Genomic DNA, 22,258 nt, shown 5'->3' with positions numbered 1-22,258 from the left:
CTAGGTGGGGCCAGGGAAAGGCAAGGATCTGGGATGGGGACTTGGAATGCTATGGTTCATCCAAGCATTCTACGGTTCATCATCAGGGGTCAGAAGGTCTTGAGGATTAGTTGAGCCAGAATACCTTCCCTCTCTGCTTGGTTGGCGTTCCTCAGTGGATGTTTTTTTTTTTTTGCTTCTGCGGATGTCTGGTTTTGGGGAGAGGGAAACTGCTGTAAAGATTGGGAGAAAGAGGAAAGTGGTGCTTCTGGTGAAAGTGTGCTTCTGGTGGGAATGAGATTTTCTTTAACTAAGAAAGGATTTTATTTCCATTCCTCCTTCCATATCACACCTCCCCCAGTTTTCCTTCTATTCTCACATACATGTTAAGATCTCTTCCTTCCATCCCAGTCATCCACCTCTGTGGCTGGGTACTTTCACAGGATGAGAAGCAGGATACAGAAGTCAGGGGTATGTGCACGCATGCTACATTGCTTCAGTCGTGTCCGACTCTTTGTGACCCTGTGGACTGCAGCCCGCCAGGCTCCTCTGTCCATGGGATTCTCCAGGCAAGAATACAGGAGTGGGTAGCCATTTCCTCCTCCAGAGGATCTTCCCAACCCAGGGATCGAATTCACATCTCTTACATCTCCTGCTTTGGCAGGTGCGTTCTTTACCAATAGAACCACCTGGGAACCACCTAGAACTCAGGGGTGGGGGATGAGCAATAGTGGGAGACCAGGCTGTGATGGGGGGTGTCTACGGTGATGAGAAGGGGAGACAGAAGAAAGAGAGAGGATGAGAATCTGTGCAGCAGTCTGGTTAAGGGTACAAACAGTGCACGATGGTTCATCATTCCTGTCTCACTCTCCATGGCCTCTTTATGGAGTTGCCTTGCCCATATCTGCTACTGCTTAGGCAGCCACGCTTTCAGCTCCTCCTTCAGCCCACAGTAGACTGGCTGGCTAGTGACCAATGATGTTATCTGAGGAAAAACAATAAGATGAATCTACATCAATCATACTTTCTCCTAGGAATTCCAACTACTAAATACCAAGGAAAAATGCCAACAGACTTGGAGTTGAAAGGCTGAGGTGGACAGAGAGGAGCTCAAGAGACCAAGACGAGTATATGCCAGCTGAAGTTCTGAATAAGCAGAACTGTAGTATGCAGGGCATGTCTGCTGGGAGAGAGTTGCCTTGGGGATGTATACAGAGAGAAGCAGAGACTCTAAGGTAACGAAGCCCCAGGGTTGCCTTTGCTCCTCAAGATTTTCCAATTCCAAACCCCTTGTACCCTTAACAACATCTGTTCCCTTTTACCGGAGTAACTGAGTTTCTTCTCAATGGAAAGAGCCTAACTATAATCGTTTGCTCAAGTTCTTGTAAGTAAGCTGGAATTGAATTATTATCTGAATACATTTGCTTTGGGGAAAAGGAGTAGGTTAGCAAACATGACCTACCACCACGGCTTACTTGGTAGCATCTTGTGTTCTTGAGAGTAGGCTTTAGGCAGGAAATGGTGTGACCCAATTTCTGCTTTTGTTCTTCTGATGTCAAAGCAAGTCAAAACTACATTTCAGTCCTGAAGAAAGGAGATCTTGGCATCTACAAAGAACTGGTTTAGTCTAAGAAAGGTAGGACCTTTTAAAGTTACTAAGATCCATGTCAACAAATCTCTCTAAGGGAAGCTTCAAAAGCATGCATTTTTACTTAGTTCAAAAGAGCAGAGAGGTGTGGCAGCCATATTGGTTCACCAGCGAGATCTCGTGAATCATTTCTCATCTCGGATTTCAGGGCTCAGGAGGGCTCAACTGGAAGGAAAACTGAGAGCAGCTCTTGTCAATATGAGACCGCAGCCATTATGTCCACAACCTCTTGGAAATGTCCCCCAGCAAGGCTGCCATCAGCACTTGACTGAAAACACATGGAAGCAGCCCACTCAGAGCAGGAATTCATTATTGGAAGAGTAATAAGGGAAAGTTTCTTTTTTCTTCTCTCTCTCTCTCTGCTGCTGGGAAAGCTGCTTTCTGGAAAAATCACAGGGCTTAGAGGGAATTTGAATCATGTCTGGTAACAAGGGACGGGATGGAGGCAGGAGGGCACATTTCCAGATGTCTTTTCACACAAAGCATGATGGTCCTGGGCAACTTAAGGTGAGTCGTTCTGTCTTAGATATCATTTAAATTGGGCCATGGCTGCCTTTAACCCATTATCCTTTCCCAGAGTTATTAGTATCGATAGCTTAAGGGAAAAGAACCCAAAGTTAATTGATTTTCCTTTGCTATTCCTCTTTTTCAAAAAGGTCACCATTTTGTGGACTAAAATGGGCTACAAAATTATTTGGTCTTCAGTTTTCAACTCTACCCCATAAGTCTTTGCTAAATGCCCAGTAATCCAAGGAAAAGGAACAAGCGGTGGATGTGAAGGAAGGAGATGTTTACCACTTGCTGGGTCTAGAGTCTGTGGCAGACATTGCAAGTGTTTACCAATCTCCAGTTCTCCTTTCCTTCCCAATACAGTCGAGGTTCCAGGCTCCTTGGAGTTGGGGATGGGTGGATGCATGATTACTTGGCCATGAAAGAAGTGATTATGTGTTGTTTCTTGGAAGAGGCACTTAATTGCTAGTATACAACACCTCCCCCCATTGGCAAATGTGAAATGCATGTTGATACTGAATTGAAGAACTGAATCATCACACAGAGGACAGCCTCTGGGGAGGGTCTCTCAGTTATGCGCAGACGTGGTTTTAAGTCACTGAGATTTCAGGGAGTTGCTTTCAGCAACAAAACCAAGTCTGTCCTGACTTAGGCCCACTATTGATTGGTCTTCTCTCCTCCAAGTTCTGTTCGGAGTTCTGGAGCACTTGTGCTACATCTGAATCCCACCTTCACTGAAATTCAAAGTAGGCCATGTGCTTTCTCTCCCACTTAGGTTATTCATCTGAGAGGAGTGATGGACTGTTTCGCTCCATCTGAGCAAAAGTGGCCTCTGCTGGATTCTGTAAAGACATTCCTTTCATGGCCATCAGACAAAAGTGATGGTGATAGTATTAAAACGAAGGCTAGGGAAAAAATGACACTCCCAAGTGGTTCTAAGACCACGATTGTTTAGGTCAGAATCTGATATTTTGCACTTCCTCTTACTTTCGTTCCCCTGTCCTCCATTATCTAATCCTCATTGCCAATTTCCAGAATTCTCATTTGGCAATCCTGGGTTTGCAGGACAAACTTCTACAATCCCACTTCTGGGATTTGTTCACAACATCAAACTAAAAGACACTAGGCATAGAGTTTGGTACTTCTGGGTTAATTCAAAAGTGTTTACTCCATGGGCTGACAGGGACCACGCACTTCTGAATCTTCACCAGGACTACAGCACATCAGCAGAGCAGGCAGGATGCTAGCACACTTAGGAAGACAAAAGTTGGACTTTGCCTTACATATGTACAGGTACATACATCCCAAGAAATTACAAGAAATACATCCCAAGCATTACATCCAAGTTCAATAAAAGTAATTAATAATACAAGATGCTTCACTAGCATTCCATGAGTCGTACCAGTTTGGCAGACTTTCAGCTCAGGAGTGCCACCTGTGTCTTCTTCCTTGTGAATATTCCCTGGGGCAGCTTTCCTACACATGTCTCCTCATTTTTAATAAAAAGAGAAGAAGGCAGTGATAGATCCTCTACCATATTCTCTGCAGTCACTTCTACTGGAAGATTCAACTACCAGTACTGCTCTGATGATTCTTTTATTTGGAAAATATTCACTGAATTCCTACTATGTGTATAGTATTTTGCTGAGTATGTTAGTGAGGGTGACTAAGAAAGGTTGTAACAGATATGAACAGAAAGAGTACAGGGGTGAGGGGAAAGAGGGGAAGAAACAAGACTGCCAGGGTTCAAATCCACATTCCATCATGTTATAGCAAGAGACAACTTTTCTTGCCTCATCCTTCATCTTTGAAGAAGGAATGACGTAAAGTCCTACCATGTGAGACTGTGAGGCGGTAGGATGAGCGGATACAACTACAGTGTGTGTGTGTGAGACACACCCAGCAACACTGAGTGTCGGCACGATGCAAAGACAGTGCCTAGGTCCTTTCCTGGCAGCTCAGTTTGTGATGAAAGTCCTGGTGGACCTTGGAGCAGGAAAGCACAGGGACAGGTTTGTCTGTCAATCACTGAGCAGAGAGCACTGTCTTACTGTTTTCTAGGGTCCAAAAAAAAAAAGGCCTCGGATTTCCCTGCTGGTCCAGTGGCTAAGAATTCGCCTGCCAATGGAGGGGACATGGGTTCAATTCCTGATCTGGAAACTAAGATCCCACATACCACAGGCATCTAAGCCCATGCGCACATCTACTAAAACCCCTGCACCTAGATCCCGTGCTCCACAAGAGAAGTCATTCAAGTGAGAAGCCCGCACCCCGCAACTAGAGAGTAGCCCCTACTCACTGCAACCAGGGAAGGCCTGCACACAGCCACGAAGACCCAGCGCAGTCAGAAACTGAAGAGAGAAAAATCTGCGACCTCAAGTAGGAAGCTATTTAATCTTTAACATTTGGGATTGAGATATATTTTCCTCATTCCTTTCTCAGACATTCCTAAGTGCCCTGTTTAATATGTGAACTGCTTAGCTTTTCTTTCTTGGTGGACAGTAAAAGTGCAGAGAGAGCGAATTAATAGTTACAGAGAACAAAATATCTTTCTCAACTTCCCGAATAGTCCCTGGCTGTTTCAAATTAGTCAGCTCATCTTCAAGAATTCATAGGAAATGTACATTGAATCAGCTGCAAAAACTCAGCTTGGTTTTCACAAATGTTCTATTGAAGACCGCAAGCTCTCCAAAGGCCCCTCGCTCTGAAGGAGACAGATGACCACAGTCTGGAAACTCGGTATCCTCCACCTCTTCCAGGTCCAGCAAAATCTTCCTCACCCTCCAATGCCCGGTGCATTGTTTGCTGTCCAGGAATATCTTCCTTGATTTACTCCAGCTGCATAAAATGTCCTTCTTTTGCGCTTTCAGCCTGTGACTGGGGCATACATCTACAATGTCGACTTTATTTTATTCTGCTTTATATTATAGCTGGGAGTACATGAGTCATTTCCATTCCTCATAATACACATAACCTATGTTTCTGAGCTTTGCCTTAGTATTTGGCATGTGTTCAACAAATGCTGAGTTTTGTTAAAAGACTTTGTCATTTAACCATTCTTCGCTGATCAGGTACCTACTTTGGGTACGACACTCTGTTGGGCATTGATGGCAGACATGAGATAGGACAAAACTTGATTCTGGCACCCAAGGCATTTATAAACCTCTGAAGGGGAAGCAGATACAGAGTGATTTTATAGAGGACAGCCTGAGTGTCAGCAACAAGTTGGGGGAAAGAGGTCCCAATGTCAAAGGCTGGGAAGATTTGATGCCTGGCTTTGAAGGGGCTGAACCCCTCAGCTTTGATGCTTCGTTTGGAAACCTCATGCAGTACGAGGAGTAGGCTGGGTCTTCTGCTGAAAATGACTAAATTATCCTATGGGTCACCAATTGATTGATTTGCTCATTGACTGGCCCAGCCTTGGGCTTTAAATCTAAAGAAATCATTTCATCCTTTATTAAACACTGCATGAATCTCACTCTTTGTCCTGCAGGGCTCTACACAATATACCAGTGAAACTTGAATTTACACCACAATACAAGTACCACTAATGACCTTCCAAATGCCACTAATACCATACGTGTCCCGCTTCTCCGTTGGATCCGAACCTGTCAGTGAATTCTGAGCCCACTGACCTCCCTTTGACACAAGAGCAGACCCCCGTGCCCATGCCCTCCCTCAGCCTCCCCCATCCTTCCAAGATTTCATTTCTGAATCAGTTACTCTTTGGAGACCCCAATTCCTTTACACCTACTCTTTTTATTTGGTGGACAATACTTTATTCGGAAATGTTCCCTCCTGTAATTACAAATCCTGTTAGTCATCCTCCTCCTCTCCCCAGGGGGATTGTGGGCTTTAATTAATTAATGTGGTTAAACCGCTTTGAGGTGCCTGGTTGAAAGGTGCTATATAAGTGCAAATTATTATTATTATGGCTGTTGCCATCCCATGGCGGCAAAGCCTTCAGCCCCAAGCATCTAGAGACCTGAACAAAGGCCTCTTCATCTTCACCTTCCCTGCTAGGTCTGAGATGGCTGGCTCAATGGTAAAGGGGTGGGGGGGCAAATCTGTTACCATCTCAACAGCAATCAACTAATTAATCCCCATTATGTTGGCTTCCGTTTCCTTCTTCCAAGCAGCCCGGTCCTGTTTCATTTCACAAATCACGCCCCCATCAGCTCGAGACAAAGGTCATAGTGTCCCTATGGCCTCTGTTGGTCTAAAGGAAAAAAAAAAAGAGAGAGAGAGGGAGAGAAAGAATGTTTCAAAAACCATCGCTGTCATGAAATGCAGTAGCTTCTCACCAGCAGTCTAAATAAACTTCTCCTTCCGGTGGCAGTCCTCTGACATGCGTACCTATCTATCTATTACTCAGGGAGCCAATGGCTTCGTAAACCAGAGACACCCAGAAACTCAGCACAGGTGTGGGCTAAGGCCCCACAGCCCTGGCTAGACTGCCGATAGCTGTAAACAAAAGGGGAGCCTTTCTGGGCCGGGTGGGAAGAGGTCATCCAGAGACTCGGGAGCCCCCCCTTCAGCTTCCTCTACTGCCCCCAGGTTTCCCCTGAGAAAGCCAGCTGCCGTCTGTAGCCAGGAAGCCCTCACAAAGGCTGGGGGCTATGATTTAGATGTTTTGTGCTGTACCTAGCACACCCCGGCCCTGAACAAATGCCTAGGGCTTCCACTGCAATGGGAGCCATTGAAAACAGCCCTGTGGGGGAGACCTGGCCTCTCGAGGGGATGCTGCTGACCAAAATGCTCCTTACAAGGTTGTGCCTCAGACCCTTTGTTAGCGTGGACGTGGGCGAGCCTCAGGGGGTCATGTCTTCATCTGCCTCCATTTATCCTCCCTATTGAAGGGCTCCTTCAGGACATTGGTCAGTCTCTGTGGGAAGTGATTTGGAGAGCAACAAAGGAACTTGGGCCCTTTGGGGGGGCCTTCAGAATTCAGTAAACATCTGGACACGGAAGGCCAGGTTCTCAAGCAGTCTAGCTGCGGAGATGTCAAAAGAGAGAAAGAGCTGTGTGTGCAATGCAGGCTCTCAGTTCTGTGGCGACATTTGTTGTCGAGAAACAGAGACACCCCAGTAGGTATATAGGAAGATTTTTCAAAAGCTCCTCTGTTTGTCAGTTTTTGTGAGTGCAGTGCACTATTTGTCAGTTCTCATGGCATGTGTGAGGAAATAGAAGTTTCACATGGCTAGGGAGCAGCCTGTGATGGATGCTCTGATTCTGTGTGGACCATGAATAACCCAAGGTTGTATAAGCCTGTCCTGGGAATTGTTGTTAAGCATTTCTGTTATCCTTGAGCTCTGTAAAGCACTTTCTAGTCAAGGTGATTTGTTGGCTTCTCATCAGGAGCACATTTTAATTGACAAAAAAATGAAGTACGGAGGCTAAGTGATTTACACTTCATCACATGATAAAATTCAGGATCTGAACTCTTGACTCTCAGTGTTCCCTTTATTGTTGAATCAATCCATTTAGAACACATTAGTCAGCATGATTCAACATGAGTCACACGGCACTAATCAGCATTCCCCAGTGTGCCCAAATCGATCCTCAAACAGCAAAAGAAACTGGCCTCTGTCAAGAGACAATGAAATGCCGTTTTCGTCAGTATTCAGGAGCTGACATCCAGTTCAAGTCCCCTGTCCTCTCAGGAATCTTCCCCAGTCATCCCAGATGGAATGAGTCTTATTTCCTCTATCTTTTCAGATCCCAGTGTTTGAGCCTTGATAATAGGTGTGGCAGTTTGCTAGTTTGTTTTTAAGCTAACTATTTAGATTGTCAACTACTAAAATAAGGGATTTTTTTTTTTAATCAGCCTCTCTCTCCTGAGCACCATGGTTTATATACAATAGATGTTCAAGAAATACCTGCTTAACTGAACTCACTGAAATGGAGCCTAAGTCATATTCCAGAAAGAACTCCAAGTCCTTCTGGAAGAGGTTTTCAAAGAAAATCAACAACCTGAATTGATTTAACATCTTTCGGTATTATTACCTGGGCATTTTCACAAATGCAAATTGTTAACTCTGCAAAGATAGCCAAATGGCTTCCCGGTTCCCAAAGCGGAGTATGGATCGATTCTAACCATAATCCAGGCCTTGGAATAAGTTTTTCTCTATAACCTTATTCAAACTGACATTTTGTTTCATGCTTTTTTTTGAAGGTGGAGACAGAAAAAACGTTTTAGGAAAAAAAATGTGTTTAGTCTATGACTTTGGAACCAAATTTATACTCTGCTTTGTGCTATAAGCACTAGCTCTTGTTCAAGTATTTTTCTTGAATAGTGCACAATAGCAAAACACGTCCTCAGTTTCTGCTTGACAGAAATTTTGTTTTGGAAGGGGAACCAAGATTTTTGGGGGTTGATCTTTGGTGGCATTGCTGACTGTGATACTCTACTACTCTGTTTTAGACTCTATTAAAGAATGTCCTGATAGCATTTCAAACATACATTTGTTTTTTTAAGAACAGAAAAGAGATTTATCTGAGCCAAACTATTTTCCAGGTAACTCTGAGAAACAGCAATATTTATACCATATTTGGACATTATGCAACAAGTCCGGCTCTAGGGTCTGTACTATTGTACCCTGGGGGCTAATCTCTGCAACTATGCTCTTCTGAACGAAATGTATCATTGAATATGCATCTCCTCTCTCTCTCATAATAGAACTCCTCAAATTTGACTTGGCACATGGCCACTGAGATTAACAACTACATTTTCCAGCCTTACTTTCCATACATCTATAGATTGGCAGAAATAATATGTGTAACTTCTTGTTAATACCCTTAAGGAAGGGGGCTGCCCTTTCCTCCTATTGAATCTCTGCCCCATATAACTCCCACTACCTTGATATAGGACATGATAGTGAGCCATTTTGGATCATGACAACGAAGACAGCCTCCCAGGCATGCTGGAACAACAAGAGAATTGCCAGGGTCTCTGGACTAATATCAGACAAGGCAATGGCACCCCACTCCAGTATTCTTGCCTGGAAAATCCCATGGACAGAGAAGCCTGCAGTCCATGGGGTTGTGAAGAGTCAGACATGACTGAACGACTTCACTTTCACTTTTCACTTTCATGCATTGGAGAAGGAAATGGCAACCCACTTCAGTGTTCTTGCCTGGAGAATCCCAGGGATGGCGGAGCCTGGCAGGCTGCCGTCTATGGGGTCGCACACAGTTGGACATGACTGAAGTGACTTAGCAGCAGCAGCACCTGGACTAATATGTGGGGCTGAGTTGCTATATCAGCTCTGGACTGCATTCCTCCATAATGCTACATGAGAAAGCAGTCAACTTCTACCTTGTACACCACTGTTGATCTAGGTTATGGTTCCACCCAGCCAAATTTATGATCCAACTAAGGAAATTCCTTGAAGGATCACTATATCAATGTGACTGATCCATCATAGCTTAGGATTTCAGGATTCAAGATTCAGAATGGGTCTACACTATCCCAATGGAGGCTTATGAAGCCCAAGAGGTAAGTTGTCACAGGGGCTGCCATGATGGAAGACAAAGGGGCCCAAACTCATTTCTGATTTCATGAAAAATCACAGGAGCCCAGGCTGAATACTTGGAAATGGCTACAAACCCAATTCTGAGGCAGTGAGCATCACTTCACCTTTCTGGCACTCAGTCCCCTCACCTGAAAATAAAGATGAATATGAAAAGATCCCTTTCTGGGAGATAGAGGAGTAGAATAATTTAAGAGGAGTAGAATAATTTTTATCAGTTAATCATGTAACTATATGCATAAAGCACATGTGAAAGTGAAAGTGGCTCAGTCACGTCCGGCTCTTTGTGATCCCATGGACTATACAGTCCATGGAATTCTGCAGGCCAGAATACTGGAGTGGGTAGCCATGCCCTCCTCCAGCAGATCTTCTCAACCCAGGGATCAAACCCAGGTCTCCCGCATTGCAGGCAGATTCTTTATCATCTGAGCCACAAAGGAAGCCCACGACTATGCAGAAAATCCCTCTAGAAGCTACGGAAAGCTCACACCCCAATGGTGTAGATAAAAGAGGCAGCCATAAAGAATACATAAGAAGATTGCCCATGGAAACATGACAATGCACTTATCATTATACACAGTTACACAGGAATTGGTCCACTACTTCCAAAGGAAGCATAAATTGGTAAACCTCTTTGAAGAACAATTTGGGAAAATAAAGACAAAAGTGTGCATCCCCTGGCTAGCCATTCCATTTTTAAAAATTATATATACCTAGAGAAACTCTCATACTTGCATATACCAAGAAACATGTGCAACAGGATTCATTAAGTTAACAAATAATCAAAATTTCCATCAGTAGGGAAATGTATAACATGTGGTATATTTATACAATGGATATGGACACCTCAGTTAAATTGAAAGAACATGATCCACGTGTATCAACACAGATACGTCACAAAGCATGATGCTAAGTGAAAAAAGCAAGTTGTGGAATGATGTGTACAACAGACCATTTATGCAAATTTAGGATGGACTCAGAGCAAATATGATATTTGGATTCACATATATGTAGAAAAGTTTTTCAGAGTGGGGGGAAGATATATATCAAACCCTAGAGAGATTTTACTTCTGTGGAGCAACATAGAGGACAGAGAGAATCGGCTAGGGATAGGTACAAAGGAGCTTTGAACTTTGTAAGGTTATATTTCTATACTTTTAAAAAAAATCTGAAATTATGAGTTTGGGATTAACATATGTGTGTGCTAAATTGCATCAGTTGTGTCCAACTCTTTTCAACCCTATGGACCGTAGCCTGCCAGGCTCCTCTGTCCATGGGATTCTCCAGGCAAGAATACTGGACTGGGTTGCTGTGCCCTCTTCCAGAGGATCTTCCCAACCCAGGGACTGAACCTGCGTCTCTTATGTCTCCTGCATTGGCAGGCAGGTTCTTTACCACTAGCGCCACCTAGGAAGCCCCGGGATTGATATATGCAGACTGCTATATATAAAATAGAGAAACAACAAGCATCTACTGTACTGTACAGGGAACTATTCAGTATTGTGTAATAACCTATAAGGGATAAGAATCTGAAAAAGAATATATATACTGATATCAATTTGCTGTATACCTGAAACTAACACAACACTATAAATCAACTATATTTCAGCTTAAAAAAATCTGACAAAACATTAACATTTGTTAATTCTGGATGTTAGAGTCATGGGTTTGGCTTTACTATTTTCTGTACTGTTATATATTTAAAATATATTTTCCACGTTAAAAAGAAAATCTGTCTTTGAGGCTAACAGCGAGAGTGAAAGAAGGGACCAAAAGCTGAGGGCCAGTGTGGGATGCTGTCATGGAGGGAGGGGATGTGAAGCAAAAAGGGGCAACACTGCAAATGGGAGTCCTGTGTTCTCTGCCCTTGGAAGCGCCTCTTAGAGGGGCAGGCAGAAGCAGCTCAGGACAATGAGACAGGCATCCGGGGCCCTCTCCTTCATGCCCTGTGAGGACGAGTTCACTCTGCTCCACTGAATCCCAGGGCTCTCTGCCAGGCTCCCAAGAGCATGTCAGGCTGTGCCAGGTGTGTGGGTGATATTTACCAGGCAGACACCTCCATACCTGGATGGATGGATTCAGACTGAGAATCTTCTGGGTCACTCTGAGTCCACTGGGCAGAAACATTTAGATGGGTTACTGATTGTAACTGAAATCTGATGAACTCAGATGGTGGTATTTGGGGGCAAAGAAGTTTTCAATGAATCATCCAGTTGGCTCAGTGACTAAGAAAATGGGGTGGAAGAGTCTAACCCAACTTTGTGACAAGGGAACAAACAGAGGAGATTAATGTCTTCCCAGTGTGCTTCAAAAAAGTGATCAAACAATCATTTTTGACTTTACAAGGAAGATGAGGCTTATAGCTTCCCAGCTCTCAAATCATCATTTTTTATTTTCTGAGTCCCTATATACTGGGTAGTTGGAAAAACAGGAAACTAGCTTTGTTTCCAGAACCTTCTCTGGACCTATCTCAGGGTGCTCTGGGCTCCCCTGAGGTTCCCAAGCCCAAAGTATATGCTGCTTATTCAAACTAAACTAATAAAAGCAGCACCAGAATCAAGATTCAACCTGCCTGACCTGATCTTTATTTTTTTAAAACAATTTAAAAGCACATAATTCTGCCCTGTTGAGAAACTAAACCATTGTCCTCTATCCTGTTCAAAACAACTTGTTTTTTGTTTTTCAAACACTTCCTAGATCCCTAAGTAAAAGGAGACTAGAGGGCAGGGAAGAGTGATCAAGGAGGGTACTCCCCCCACCCAGATTCCGAGTCCACTCCTGCCTTTTCCCTGGCCAACCTCTCCTAGGGTATCCTCTCCTTTGCCAAGTTGGCAGGCCTTTATTACCCACGAAAGCCACAACGGCTCCAGGAGACTTGGGCTCTGGGTTGTCCCTTCACCTCCTGTGGCATCAGCAACAGTCTGGCTGCTTTCAGGGACAGAATCATTATTCCTGGCCTTGACACAGAGGTCCAGGGGCCCCGGCTGTGCTCTGGGTGGCACAACATTTGGGGCTTACTGGGGAAGCAGAGGACATGACCAGAATAGATGTGGATCAAATTGGATTTCAGAGTCAACACTCCCTTCCCATCCGCAGCCATGCGGTCCTGTGGACCCACTCCATGCAAGCCAATTCCCAAAGCCAAGTCTCGCTTTTCCCTCTCCTCTCCACTAGGTCCTAGCACCACTGGGCCTCACTCTGGGCTAGTCAAACCCCTAAGCTTTCCCATTCAGTGGGCACTGGGACTTCACGGTGAACTCTGGGAACAAAAGGGAAAATGGATTAATGGGATCTTTCTTGACCCCCTTCCACCTTTCCCAGTTGAGTAGCACAAAACAGCTGAACTCTTCCTCTGCTGGGACCTGGTCCCTCTCAGAGTCTGAACCATCAAGAAGTTGGGGGCTCTGAGATCCCTGTCCTTGGGGGCCCAAATGTTTCCAGGGTCCAGGGGCCCAAGTATTTCCAGAGTCTTGAGCTCAACCAGGAGAAGCCAGGATCCTGGACCAGTGGGAGACAAAGAAGATGCGAACAACGCAGTATTACCATGGTAACAGCCTGAGCCCAGCAGCCTCCTGAAGATGCTGGGGTGGGGGGTGGGGGGGTTTCTTTCTTTCTTTCTTTTTTCCTTGCGAAAGGAGAATAGTTCCGCTTTCTATTTTACTACAACAATAGCATGGACCGGCTCCTTCAAGTGTTTCAAAAAGCAGCCTGAGAAATCTCTAACCAAGCCCCTCAGTCTCCCCAGCCTGCCGTTTTATTGTCCCTCCTATCCCTGTGAACAAAAGGGCGGGAAGGCTGAAAGGCCCCCGGTGGCTGGCTTGTTCTCAGCATCCTAATCCTTGAGAACCGGGGTGGGGCGTGGCCTGTGGAGCCGGTAAATCCAATGTGGGCCTCACCTTTTATTCTCTCCCTCCCTCTGCTTCTGTACTCAGGAGCTCTTCAGGTATTATAAAACCTCCTGGTTAGCAGGCTGGTAGGAATCTTGGGGCTTGCTAAGGGGATAAAAGGCACCCAGCGATCATTCCCAGATTCACTAATAGCTCTGTCCCTCACCCCTACCCCCACCCCCGCCAAAAGCCAGGCTAGCCTATTTGGATTGGTTTTTTCCTGCCACCCCAGGCTGGCTCCATTACAAAGACGGAAAGTGGAGCCACAGCCGCTGGCTCTTCCTTAGTTGGTAACCCAGAAAGTACCCTCACTCTTCCAGCCCTTCCCCTCGCTGTCTCTATGTCCCTCAGACAAGGATTGTACGTGCCCCCACCTCCCCACAGCTGTGGGTGCCAACCTGCGCGCCACTTCAGGACTATCATGCCAGAGCAACCTCTCACCAGAAAAGCTTCTTGGCCTTGACTTCTGAGACCTTTCCAAGGTTATCACCCAGGGATCAAAGCTTTCTTTGCTTTCAACCTGGGAAATGGTGCAGGTGTTTTTTAGCTCAGTCATCTGTTAAAACTGGGGGGAAAATAAGCTTTTACCTTCCAGGTTGTGGAGATCTCAAGGGTACAACTCTACTGAGCTCAGTGAATGATAAGTACATCATCTCCTCAGAGAATCAGATAAAGGTGAAGTGGGAAGGCCTTTAGAGATCAGCCAGGCTGATAACTACAATGCAATGAAGAAAATCATTTTGCACTGCAACCTCGGTACATAAACTCATAATGCATGTACATGCACACACAATCACACAAGAAATATTTCACAAAGCAGTACAACATATGTGATATAATCTGTTTTTTTCTATTCTCTCTTTCTTTTTTTTTTCCCCAATGCTGGTTGTGATTCCTTATTTCATGACCCACCAATGAGTCACAAAACAGTTTGCAGAGCACTGAGTCAAGGTCAACATTGTCTTTTTCAAGCTGACAAAACTAGGATTTGAGAGATTTTCTCAAGAACATACCAGAGCTGGAACGGAAATCCAAGGTGGGTCTAATACAGGAGGGGCCCCCATTTTTCTGAGGATCAGAGCTCCTTTTTGTTTACTTAAAGCCTTGGGAGCACATAGCTAGAGGGGAGGGAATGCCCAGAGGTTTACATGAAATGGCACTGCTGATAGGGGCAGAAGGTTCCTGCTGCCTCCAGAAAACCTCAGAGAGGAAGGTGTGGCTTCAAAAGCAAACAGGTGAGGCTCTGAGGTCTCCCAGACATTTTTATTTACTGGTTGGGATTCTTGCATCATCAGACACTTTCCTGAATGTTTCTATTTCCTGGACACCTGGTTCCAGGCCAGCCTTCTTTAGTAATCCACTTTCTCTCCTTTTCTAACTATTTCTAATAGTCTTTCTTTGAAGCTTTCTAACCCCTACCAATTTACTGTGGTTTCAGTTTCTACTTTCCCTAAACAACTTCCTCTTTCCCGTCAAAATCATGATCTTAGCAATGAGAGTCAGAGAGGCAACTCTGTGAATCTCGCTTCCACAATATTATCCCAAAGTTATCCAATTAAGACCAGGCTTTCAACTGTTGTTTACCAAAATGCCCAGTGATCAAGATATAGGCACCATATCAAGGCTCTCCTACAAACTATCTGGGCAGAATGGGCTCTTTTCCTCCTGAAATTATCTTGTAATCTTGCATAGAACTTCTTGAAATCTTCGTCTAAATTTGCTATTTGCTGGAGTTCTAATCTTTTAAGCAAGGCTCTAAATATGAAAAGCCAAAGGGCACACTGCACAGGGTAAACCCAAGTCCAGCTCTCCGATTGCTTATTACTTATACACTCTTAGCGAGTCCGTAACAAAGAGGCCTGCTGTTTGCTTTGCTTAATCTGGTCTTAAAATCTCTGCTGCTTTGTCAGAAAACAATATTTGCAATTGTAAAAAAAAATATTTACCAAGGAACTTGGATAGCATAAGTCAAAGGCTAAGAGCCAAAGGTCAGGAGTTCTTACTCCAAATTTCCCTGGACCCGAGTCCCTGCTGTGGAGCTCAGCTACACCAAACAAACACGCTGCTTTCTGGATCCATTAAGAAGTGGATGCTTTAGAAGGCAAGGAAAGGGAGGGCTGAAGCCTGTTTCTCAGTCAGAAGCACTGTCCAGCCGCCCGCCTAGAAGTCCTGCTAGAGCTTTATAATGCAAGGGGTCTCCATGGGGATACTGTAAGGGCTCACCCTATTTCACCCTTCCCCTAACTTGGGGAAAACACTCAGCTTATAAAATCCTAAAGGGCAGATATTCCTCCCACAGACAGCAAAGACAGTATGCTCCTCGGAGGTTCTGAGCAGACGTGTGCCAAGCATCTCTGGGTGATGTCTCCAGCCCAACAGTGGGGGACAGATGTGTACTCTGAGCACTTTTATGGGGACCCTTCTTAATCTACAAAGCAGTGTGGGACATCTGACCCTCCGGGCTAAGTTCAATGGGGTTTGAATTTACCCCCTCCTCTTCATTGTTTTCTGCAGACCTGCCATCAAACGACACCTTTCCTAAGCACCCTGATCCTACATCAAGGAATGATGTCTCTCAATCCGCTTTCTCCCGTTTGTTGAATTAGTTCCAGCTTGTGGCCTTGAGGGGCTCTTCCGTGAGTCAGAACTCAGGCCCATGTCACAAAGTGCAGGTCTGCAAGGCCTGGTCCCTGGTCAGGACTTGAGTACAGGGGGAGGAAACAGAGTGACCAGAAGGAGGCCGAGGAAGTGGTGCTCATGGAGCCATGACAAAATGCCCCACAGGCTGCCAGCCTAGATGGTTCTTCCCAGCTAAGTGAGAAGGCTCTGAGGGAGGCCTGGGTCCCTTCCCCCATGGGATCTGCAAAGAGGACTGGAGGAGTTGCAGTTCCTAGCCTGCTCGACTTGTCCCTCATTCTTGGGTTGTCCCACTCTGTTAGGGAACTCTGTAATTCTCCCTGACCTCTGTCAAATTCTTGCCACAATTGCCAACCTCTTTTATCTTATCAGGATCAACATCACTGGCTAGTTCTTCTTGGCCTTTGATTCTGTCCCGAAGGAGCTTCCATCAGGAGCAAAGCAGTAATTAACACCCACAATGGGCAGTGCTGAACATAATTAGATGAAAGAAATGGCTTCGCCTGAAGATCTTACCTTGAAGAACCAGGCCTTCCTTCTCGATGGTGTAGACAAAGGCAGTGAAGGGTGCCAGAGGGGACTTGGCAATGAGAATCTGCACAGAAAGCATATTTGCTCAGGATTAGTCAAAGGAAATAGAGACGAGCCTCTGTTCACTCCTCTTCCCACTCTAAAGCAAAGTGGTAACATGTGACCACAAACTATGAGGTTTGTTTACTTTGAAATTATTTTAGAACCAAATGAGTGTTATTCCTTCAAACAACTGACCACCTTGGTAGGCTGTACATCAATTCCAACGATTCTATCAATGAAGGCCATATTCTTGAGCCAGTTTTAGATATAAGTTTCATTAAGTTTCATTTCATTATCTCACATGCTTAAATAGCTACCTTTCTGCCCAAAGATCTTTTAGCCTGAGCCTTTAACTATATTCATAAATTTAGCTATTTTATTAAAAAATTCAAATCTACCCCTAAAAGATAAAGATTTAACATCACTGCAAATATTCAAAATAACTTGCTAAAGGCAGAGCCATGGCAGGTTGCCTGGTTGGCCCCAACCCTTCACTAAGTCTGTAGTCACGTCCTTAGCCACGTGACTACCTTCCCTCCTCCTGGAGGTATAGAGTATTTCCCATGATCCTTGACCATAGGTTTGGCCACATGACTTGCATTGACTAATAGGTTGTGCCAGTTCTTAGCCTAGGCCTCAAGAAGCCTCACAAAACTTCACTTGTTCTTTTTATGCTTCTGCTACTGCCAGAGAAAAATATGTCCAAGCTAATCTGCTGTCTCAGAAGGAGGAAGAGAGACACCTGACGTAGAGCTGGCCAGTTAGGTCCAATCTAAATAGCTGACCCCCAGGAGATCTACATACACATGGATTAAATGATTATGACTGTATGCACACCTCTGTGATTTTGAAGTTGTCACAAAGCATTACAGCAGTGACAATTGGCTGACATACCAACCAACACAAAGTATCAAAAATATTCTGCGTAATGACACTCTACTATGACGATACCTACTTTAAAAGGGATGGTCATTTGATAGTTAAAAGATTACTATTATTTAACCCTTTAACACACTGCATATGATTCCACAGAACCTCTAAGAACTGGTGGATTATGTTTTATTATTGTATTTCTCCTGAAGGAAGATGACGATCTATTTCCTGTTTTGCAAATAAACGTCATCAAAAAAATAGTGATAGTTTGGCACAGAGCCACTTAGGTAATCAGGGAGAGAGGGGAGAAGGAAGAAATAATTTCAAATAACCAAAGGCTTACTCTTGTACTATCTCAATCTACAACAATTCAACAAACATTCACTGTCAACTGTGAGAAAGGGTGGAACAGAATGGTAGAAAGACCACAGGTTGTAGGCATGGAGTTTGAATCAAGGTTCCTCCACTAATCAACTTAATGCCTATGGCAAGTCAACTGATGGCTGTGTAGTCTCCCCCTAGTAGCCACCTCTTTTCTTCCTTAGAGTTAACAACTCCCCAGGTTTCAACATTTTTATGCCTTGTTTGCAGCTAGGTGTGGTGATGTGGCTAAGCTTTGACTAACAGAAGATGACAAAAGTGACAGGTAGAACTTCTGGATTATAAGAAAATTAGGGGCTCTTCACTTTCCCTTTCCCTCTTCCCAAGGGCCAGACCCAGCTTCAACCACATCCTGGGGGATGATGAAGCAACATGTGGGAAGGAAGCTGGGTGACCTCATAAATCAGCAAAGCCTCCTACCTGGTCACCTGTCCAGCTCAGTACAGAGCCACTTGTGTGAACCACTGTATTTCGGATGCCTATGGTATAGCCTGAAATGTACCCAATACTTTGGCTCTGGACAACTTCACCTTTTTGAGCCTCAGTTGCCTTATAGGTAAAATGGAGATAACAACACCCACCTAAATGAGATAATGTTGAAGATTAAGTATAAAAAATGCCTGTGTTGGGCTTTCCTGGTGGACTCTGCCTGCCAATGCAGGGGACATGGGTTTGATCCCTGGTCCAGGAATATCCCACATGCTGCAGAGTAACTAAGTCCATGAACCACAACTACTGAGCCTGTACTTGAGAGTATGGGAGCCACGACTACTGAAGCCCTTGCACTCGAGAGCCTGTGCTGCACAAGAGAAGCCACCACAGGGAGAAGCCTGCGGACTGCAATGGAGCGTAGCCCCTGCTTGCCGCAACTAGAGAAAAGCCTGTGCAGCGGTGAACACTCAGCATAGCCAAAAATAAATATATAAAACTAAAATAAATTAACTGTAAAAATACCTGTGTCAAACTAAAAACCTTAGTTTGAATATTTCCAACCAACTCACTACATATGATTCCCAAGTTCCCCTTAACTTTCACTTACCAAAAAGCAATATACTTGGTTTTTACCTGAAGGATTCAATTCAAGTTGAATCTCAATTTTGATAACTGCTCTAAAGTTATCTAGATAAACTAGCGCTCATTCTCAGAACAAATGAGTAGATGGTATAGGTGGACACTTACATCTTTATGTCAAAAACTTCTCACCTGATAATTAAAGTGGATCATTTCTGACAGAGATAATGTAGGGATGCTTCAACGTGAATTTATGGGTGCTCCTTGGTAGGGGAATGGCAGAAGAGAGGACAGTGCTTCTCAAGCTTTAATGTTGGTATGAATCACCTGCAGGTCCTGACCTGTAGATTTTGATTCACTAGGTTTTGAGTGGGGCTTGAGTTATTTGCCTTTCTAGCAAGCTCCTAGGAGATGCTGATGCTGTGGTCCATAGACCACATTCTGAATAGCTGGGTTCAGGAAATTAACCTGACTGAAGAGTCTAAGGTGGAGAAGCAAGAGACAGGAGTCCTGGAGTCAAGGAGCTACTGTAATAATTCAGGGATGAGGAGACACTTAAACCACAGGTGTGTCAGGAAGAATGGGAAAAGAGGAATGGAGAAGAGAAATAAAGAGAGAAAGAAAAAGCCTTTAGATCAAAAATCAATATAAATAAACATATACCAAACCTCAGATCTTCACTGCCTGCATGAAAAATTGGACATGAAAAGCCAGAAGAGTGTAAATAAACAGTATTTAATAAACTATCATACTATATTTTTGAAAATTTATTTTATAGACCACAGAATCTTAGAATCAGAAAAAGGATATGATATTCCAATGCAACACAATAAATGCCACCTGAACCTAAGCCTTCAGCTCAGTGGTGCTACCCACCATCATCTGATGACTTCCTCTTCCAGGAAGCATGTGCCCATTCTGTGAACAAGCCCAGAGCTCAAGCCAGAAGGACCTCACATGGAAGGTTCTCACACTTGGAAGAACCTCCTTTCCAGGAAATCAAGGGTTGGACAGGGTTTAAAATGAACTATGAAAAGGATGATTGTATGCAGTTGGAAAGAGGAAGTGATCAGTTACGTCAGATGAATCCCTCTTCCTTTTTTGGGAAAGAACTTCCAGACTGATAGCTCAGAGGGCTACCACCAGCATGAACTATCAGATTTTCAGCAAAAAAAAAAATGTAACAAATTCTCAGTAGCCTTCTGGATCAAGTGAAGACAAGGTGGACTGGATGCTAATACCACGAAGTGGATCTGAAAGTATCCAAAAGTTTAGTAACAATCGTATGGGGTAACAACCTCTAGTAGAAGGTACTGGATTCTATCCTCAGTCCTATCATATAAAACGTACTTACTGATCTGGATGCACATACTGACGTATTCAACCACATCCATGCAACAGGGAATAGAACTGAAAAAAATTGCTACCCTAGGAGATACATTCTAAAGGAGGCAAAAGATAATAAACAAAATGAATATGTAGTGAAATATATCGCATATTAGATGATTATATATGCTATGGAGAAAAAAAGCAGAGAAAGAGTATAGGAAGCGTATTGGATTAAAAGAGGGAGTTAAGAGAAGATCTCACCTGAAAAGTGACATTTGGACTCATGGATCATGTAACTAAACCCACTGATGAGATGCTGGATACGGCAACAGGAGACACCAAATTTAGAGGAACAGTTAATATATTAGACAGCCATTATATGAAAACAAACCTCAATTTGGTTAGAATGTTGGGACAAACCCTATGAATCTTTAGGACACAATTTTATTGAAATACATGTAAAGCCTTGCCCTCAAGAACAGGGGACTAATTGGTTCTGGTTTCAGAATGGGGAAGATGAGGTTTAACATTCAGAAAATGAATTACGTATTAGTTCACTACAGTTCAGTACCAGTCAGCTGGGAGATGTGGTTTGCAAAAATCTAGTGTGATCTCAGGTTGTATTAATGGAGACAGAGTATCTAGAACAAGGTGCTACTCTGCTCATTCAGCAAACCATGGTGGATGAAATATGTTTGGACTGGAGCCCACATTTCTACAGGGAAACTGACAAGAGAACAACTGGAGGAGAACTCCATCAGGGTGGTTAGATACCCAAACCAACCTATGACCATAAACACTTCAAAGCAAACATGCTGGTAAGAGGCCTGGGGTAAAGGTAAATGCATGTTGCTTTTAACGTGAGTTTTCTGACCTGAAGATTCCCTAGTGTTACGTGGCAGAGTGAAGAAGTGTAAATTAGCTTTTTAGCTTAACAGATTTCAGGAAAAAAAGTGATGTTTGCCACGTTGTCCTTGTGAATACATATTGACTTTTCCCTCTTTTAGACTTCAATGAGCACCCCATGCCCTTGTGCCTTTCAAACAATAAATAACCCTCTTATAAAGCAAACAACCCTCCCTAGCCGATAACTCAGGCTGCTGCTTCAGAAGGTCAGTCAACCTATACAGCTGGGGTGTTCTAATCATTGTCGGACTTGTGCGGTTTTCGAGTGCCCTTCTGGATTCTTCAATACATAAGCCCTGTAGCTTAATAGTATCCAGGACTTTTGTGAAAAGTTTTTATCCCACTCAACCCTGTGTGTAATATGTGAAGTTGGTTTTAGAATTTTCTGAGGGTTCACAGAAATATATAGTTGGGTAAGAATGAGTACAGACATGTGCGGCTCTGAAAACTCTGGAACTCCACAAGACAAGTGTGTGGTACTGTGAGCCATAATCCTATCTATTGTGAGAATTTGTACTTTTTAAAAGACTGCCATCTGAAACTCACACATATGAAGAACAAACTAGTGGTGACCTGTGGTGGGGGTGACGGGAGTTCATGGGGTGGGTGGAAAAGAGGTATAAGCTATTAGGTGTAAGCTAGGCTTGAGGATATATTGTACAACATGGAGAATATGGCCAGTATTTTGTTGTAACTGTAAATGGAAAGTATCTTTAACAATTGTACTAAAATACAAAAAAAATTTTTTTAAAGAGAAAGCAGACACAATCATAGAGTAGACAATTAATTAAACTTTCACCATTCAGTTCAGTTCAGTTCAGTTGCTCAATCATGTCCAATTCTTTGTGACCCCATGGACCACAGCAAGCCAGGCCTCCTTGTCCATCACCATCTCCCGGCATTTACCCAAACTCATGTCCATCGAGTCGGTGATGCTATCTAACCATCTCACCTTCTGTTGTCCCCTTCTCCTCCTGCCCTCAATCTTTCCC

General features: G+C 43.9%; 1 protein-coding gene and 1 long non-coding RNA gene across 5 annotated transcripts in view; both read right to left on the bottom strand.

Annotated features, from left to right (window-relative positions):
- Positions 1 to 279: 279 nt before the first annotated feature.
- Positions 280 to 2,105, bottom strand: LOC129621707 (uncharacterized). Of its 2 annotated transcripts, none has more exons than XR_008699627.1 (2): positions 1,442 to 2,105; positions 280 to 964 (listed from the first exon to the last, which is right to left on the bottom strand). It is a non-coding gene; the product is annotated as an uncharacterized LOC129621707 (long non-coding RNA). The 2 variants fall into 2 exon arrangements; XR_008699628.1 differs by having other exon boundaries at positions 1,455 to 1,894.
- A 3,771-nt stretch (positions 2,106 to 5,876) lies between these two features.
- The window catches only part of RAD51B (RAD51 paralog B), a 618,412-nt gene continuing 602,030 nt past the window's right edge, over positions 5,877 to 22,258 (bottom strand). For all 3 annotated transcript variants that reach the window (XR_008699624.1, XM_055538415.1, XM_055538420.1), the window contains 2 exons: positions 16,710 to 16,788; positions 5,877 to 6,356 (listed from right to left, as the gene is read on the bottom strand). Coding sequence is in view for 2 of the 3 variants with exons in the window: in XM_055538415.1 (XP_055394390.1) it covers positions 6,340 to 6,356; positions 16,710 to 16,788 (96 nt within the window). In the remaining variant the exon portion in view is untranslated. The remainder of the gene's footprint in view (positions 6,357 to 16,709; positions 16,789 to 22,258) is intronic.

Source organism: Bubalus kerabau, chromosome 10 (genome assembly GCF_029407905.1).
Source record: "Bubalus kerabau isolate K-KA32 ecotype Philippines breed swamp buffalo chromosome 10, PCC_UOA_SB_1v2, whole genome shotgun sequence".
Classification (NCBI taxonomy): domain Eukaryota; kingdom Metazoa; phylum Chordata; class Mammalia; order Artiodactyla; family Bovidae; genus Bubalus; species Bubalus kerabau.
The sequence above is the reverse complement of the archived record's forward strand: the minus strand, read 5'-3'. Positions and strand labels throughout refer to the sequence as shown.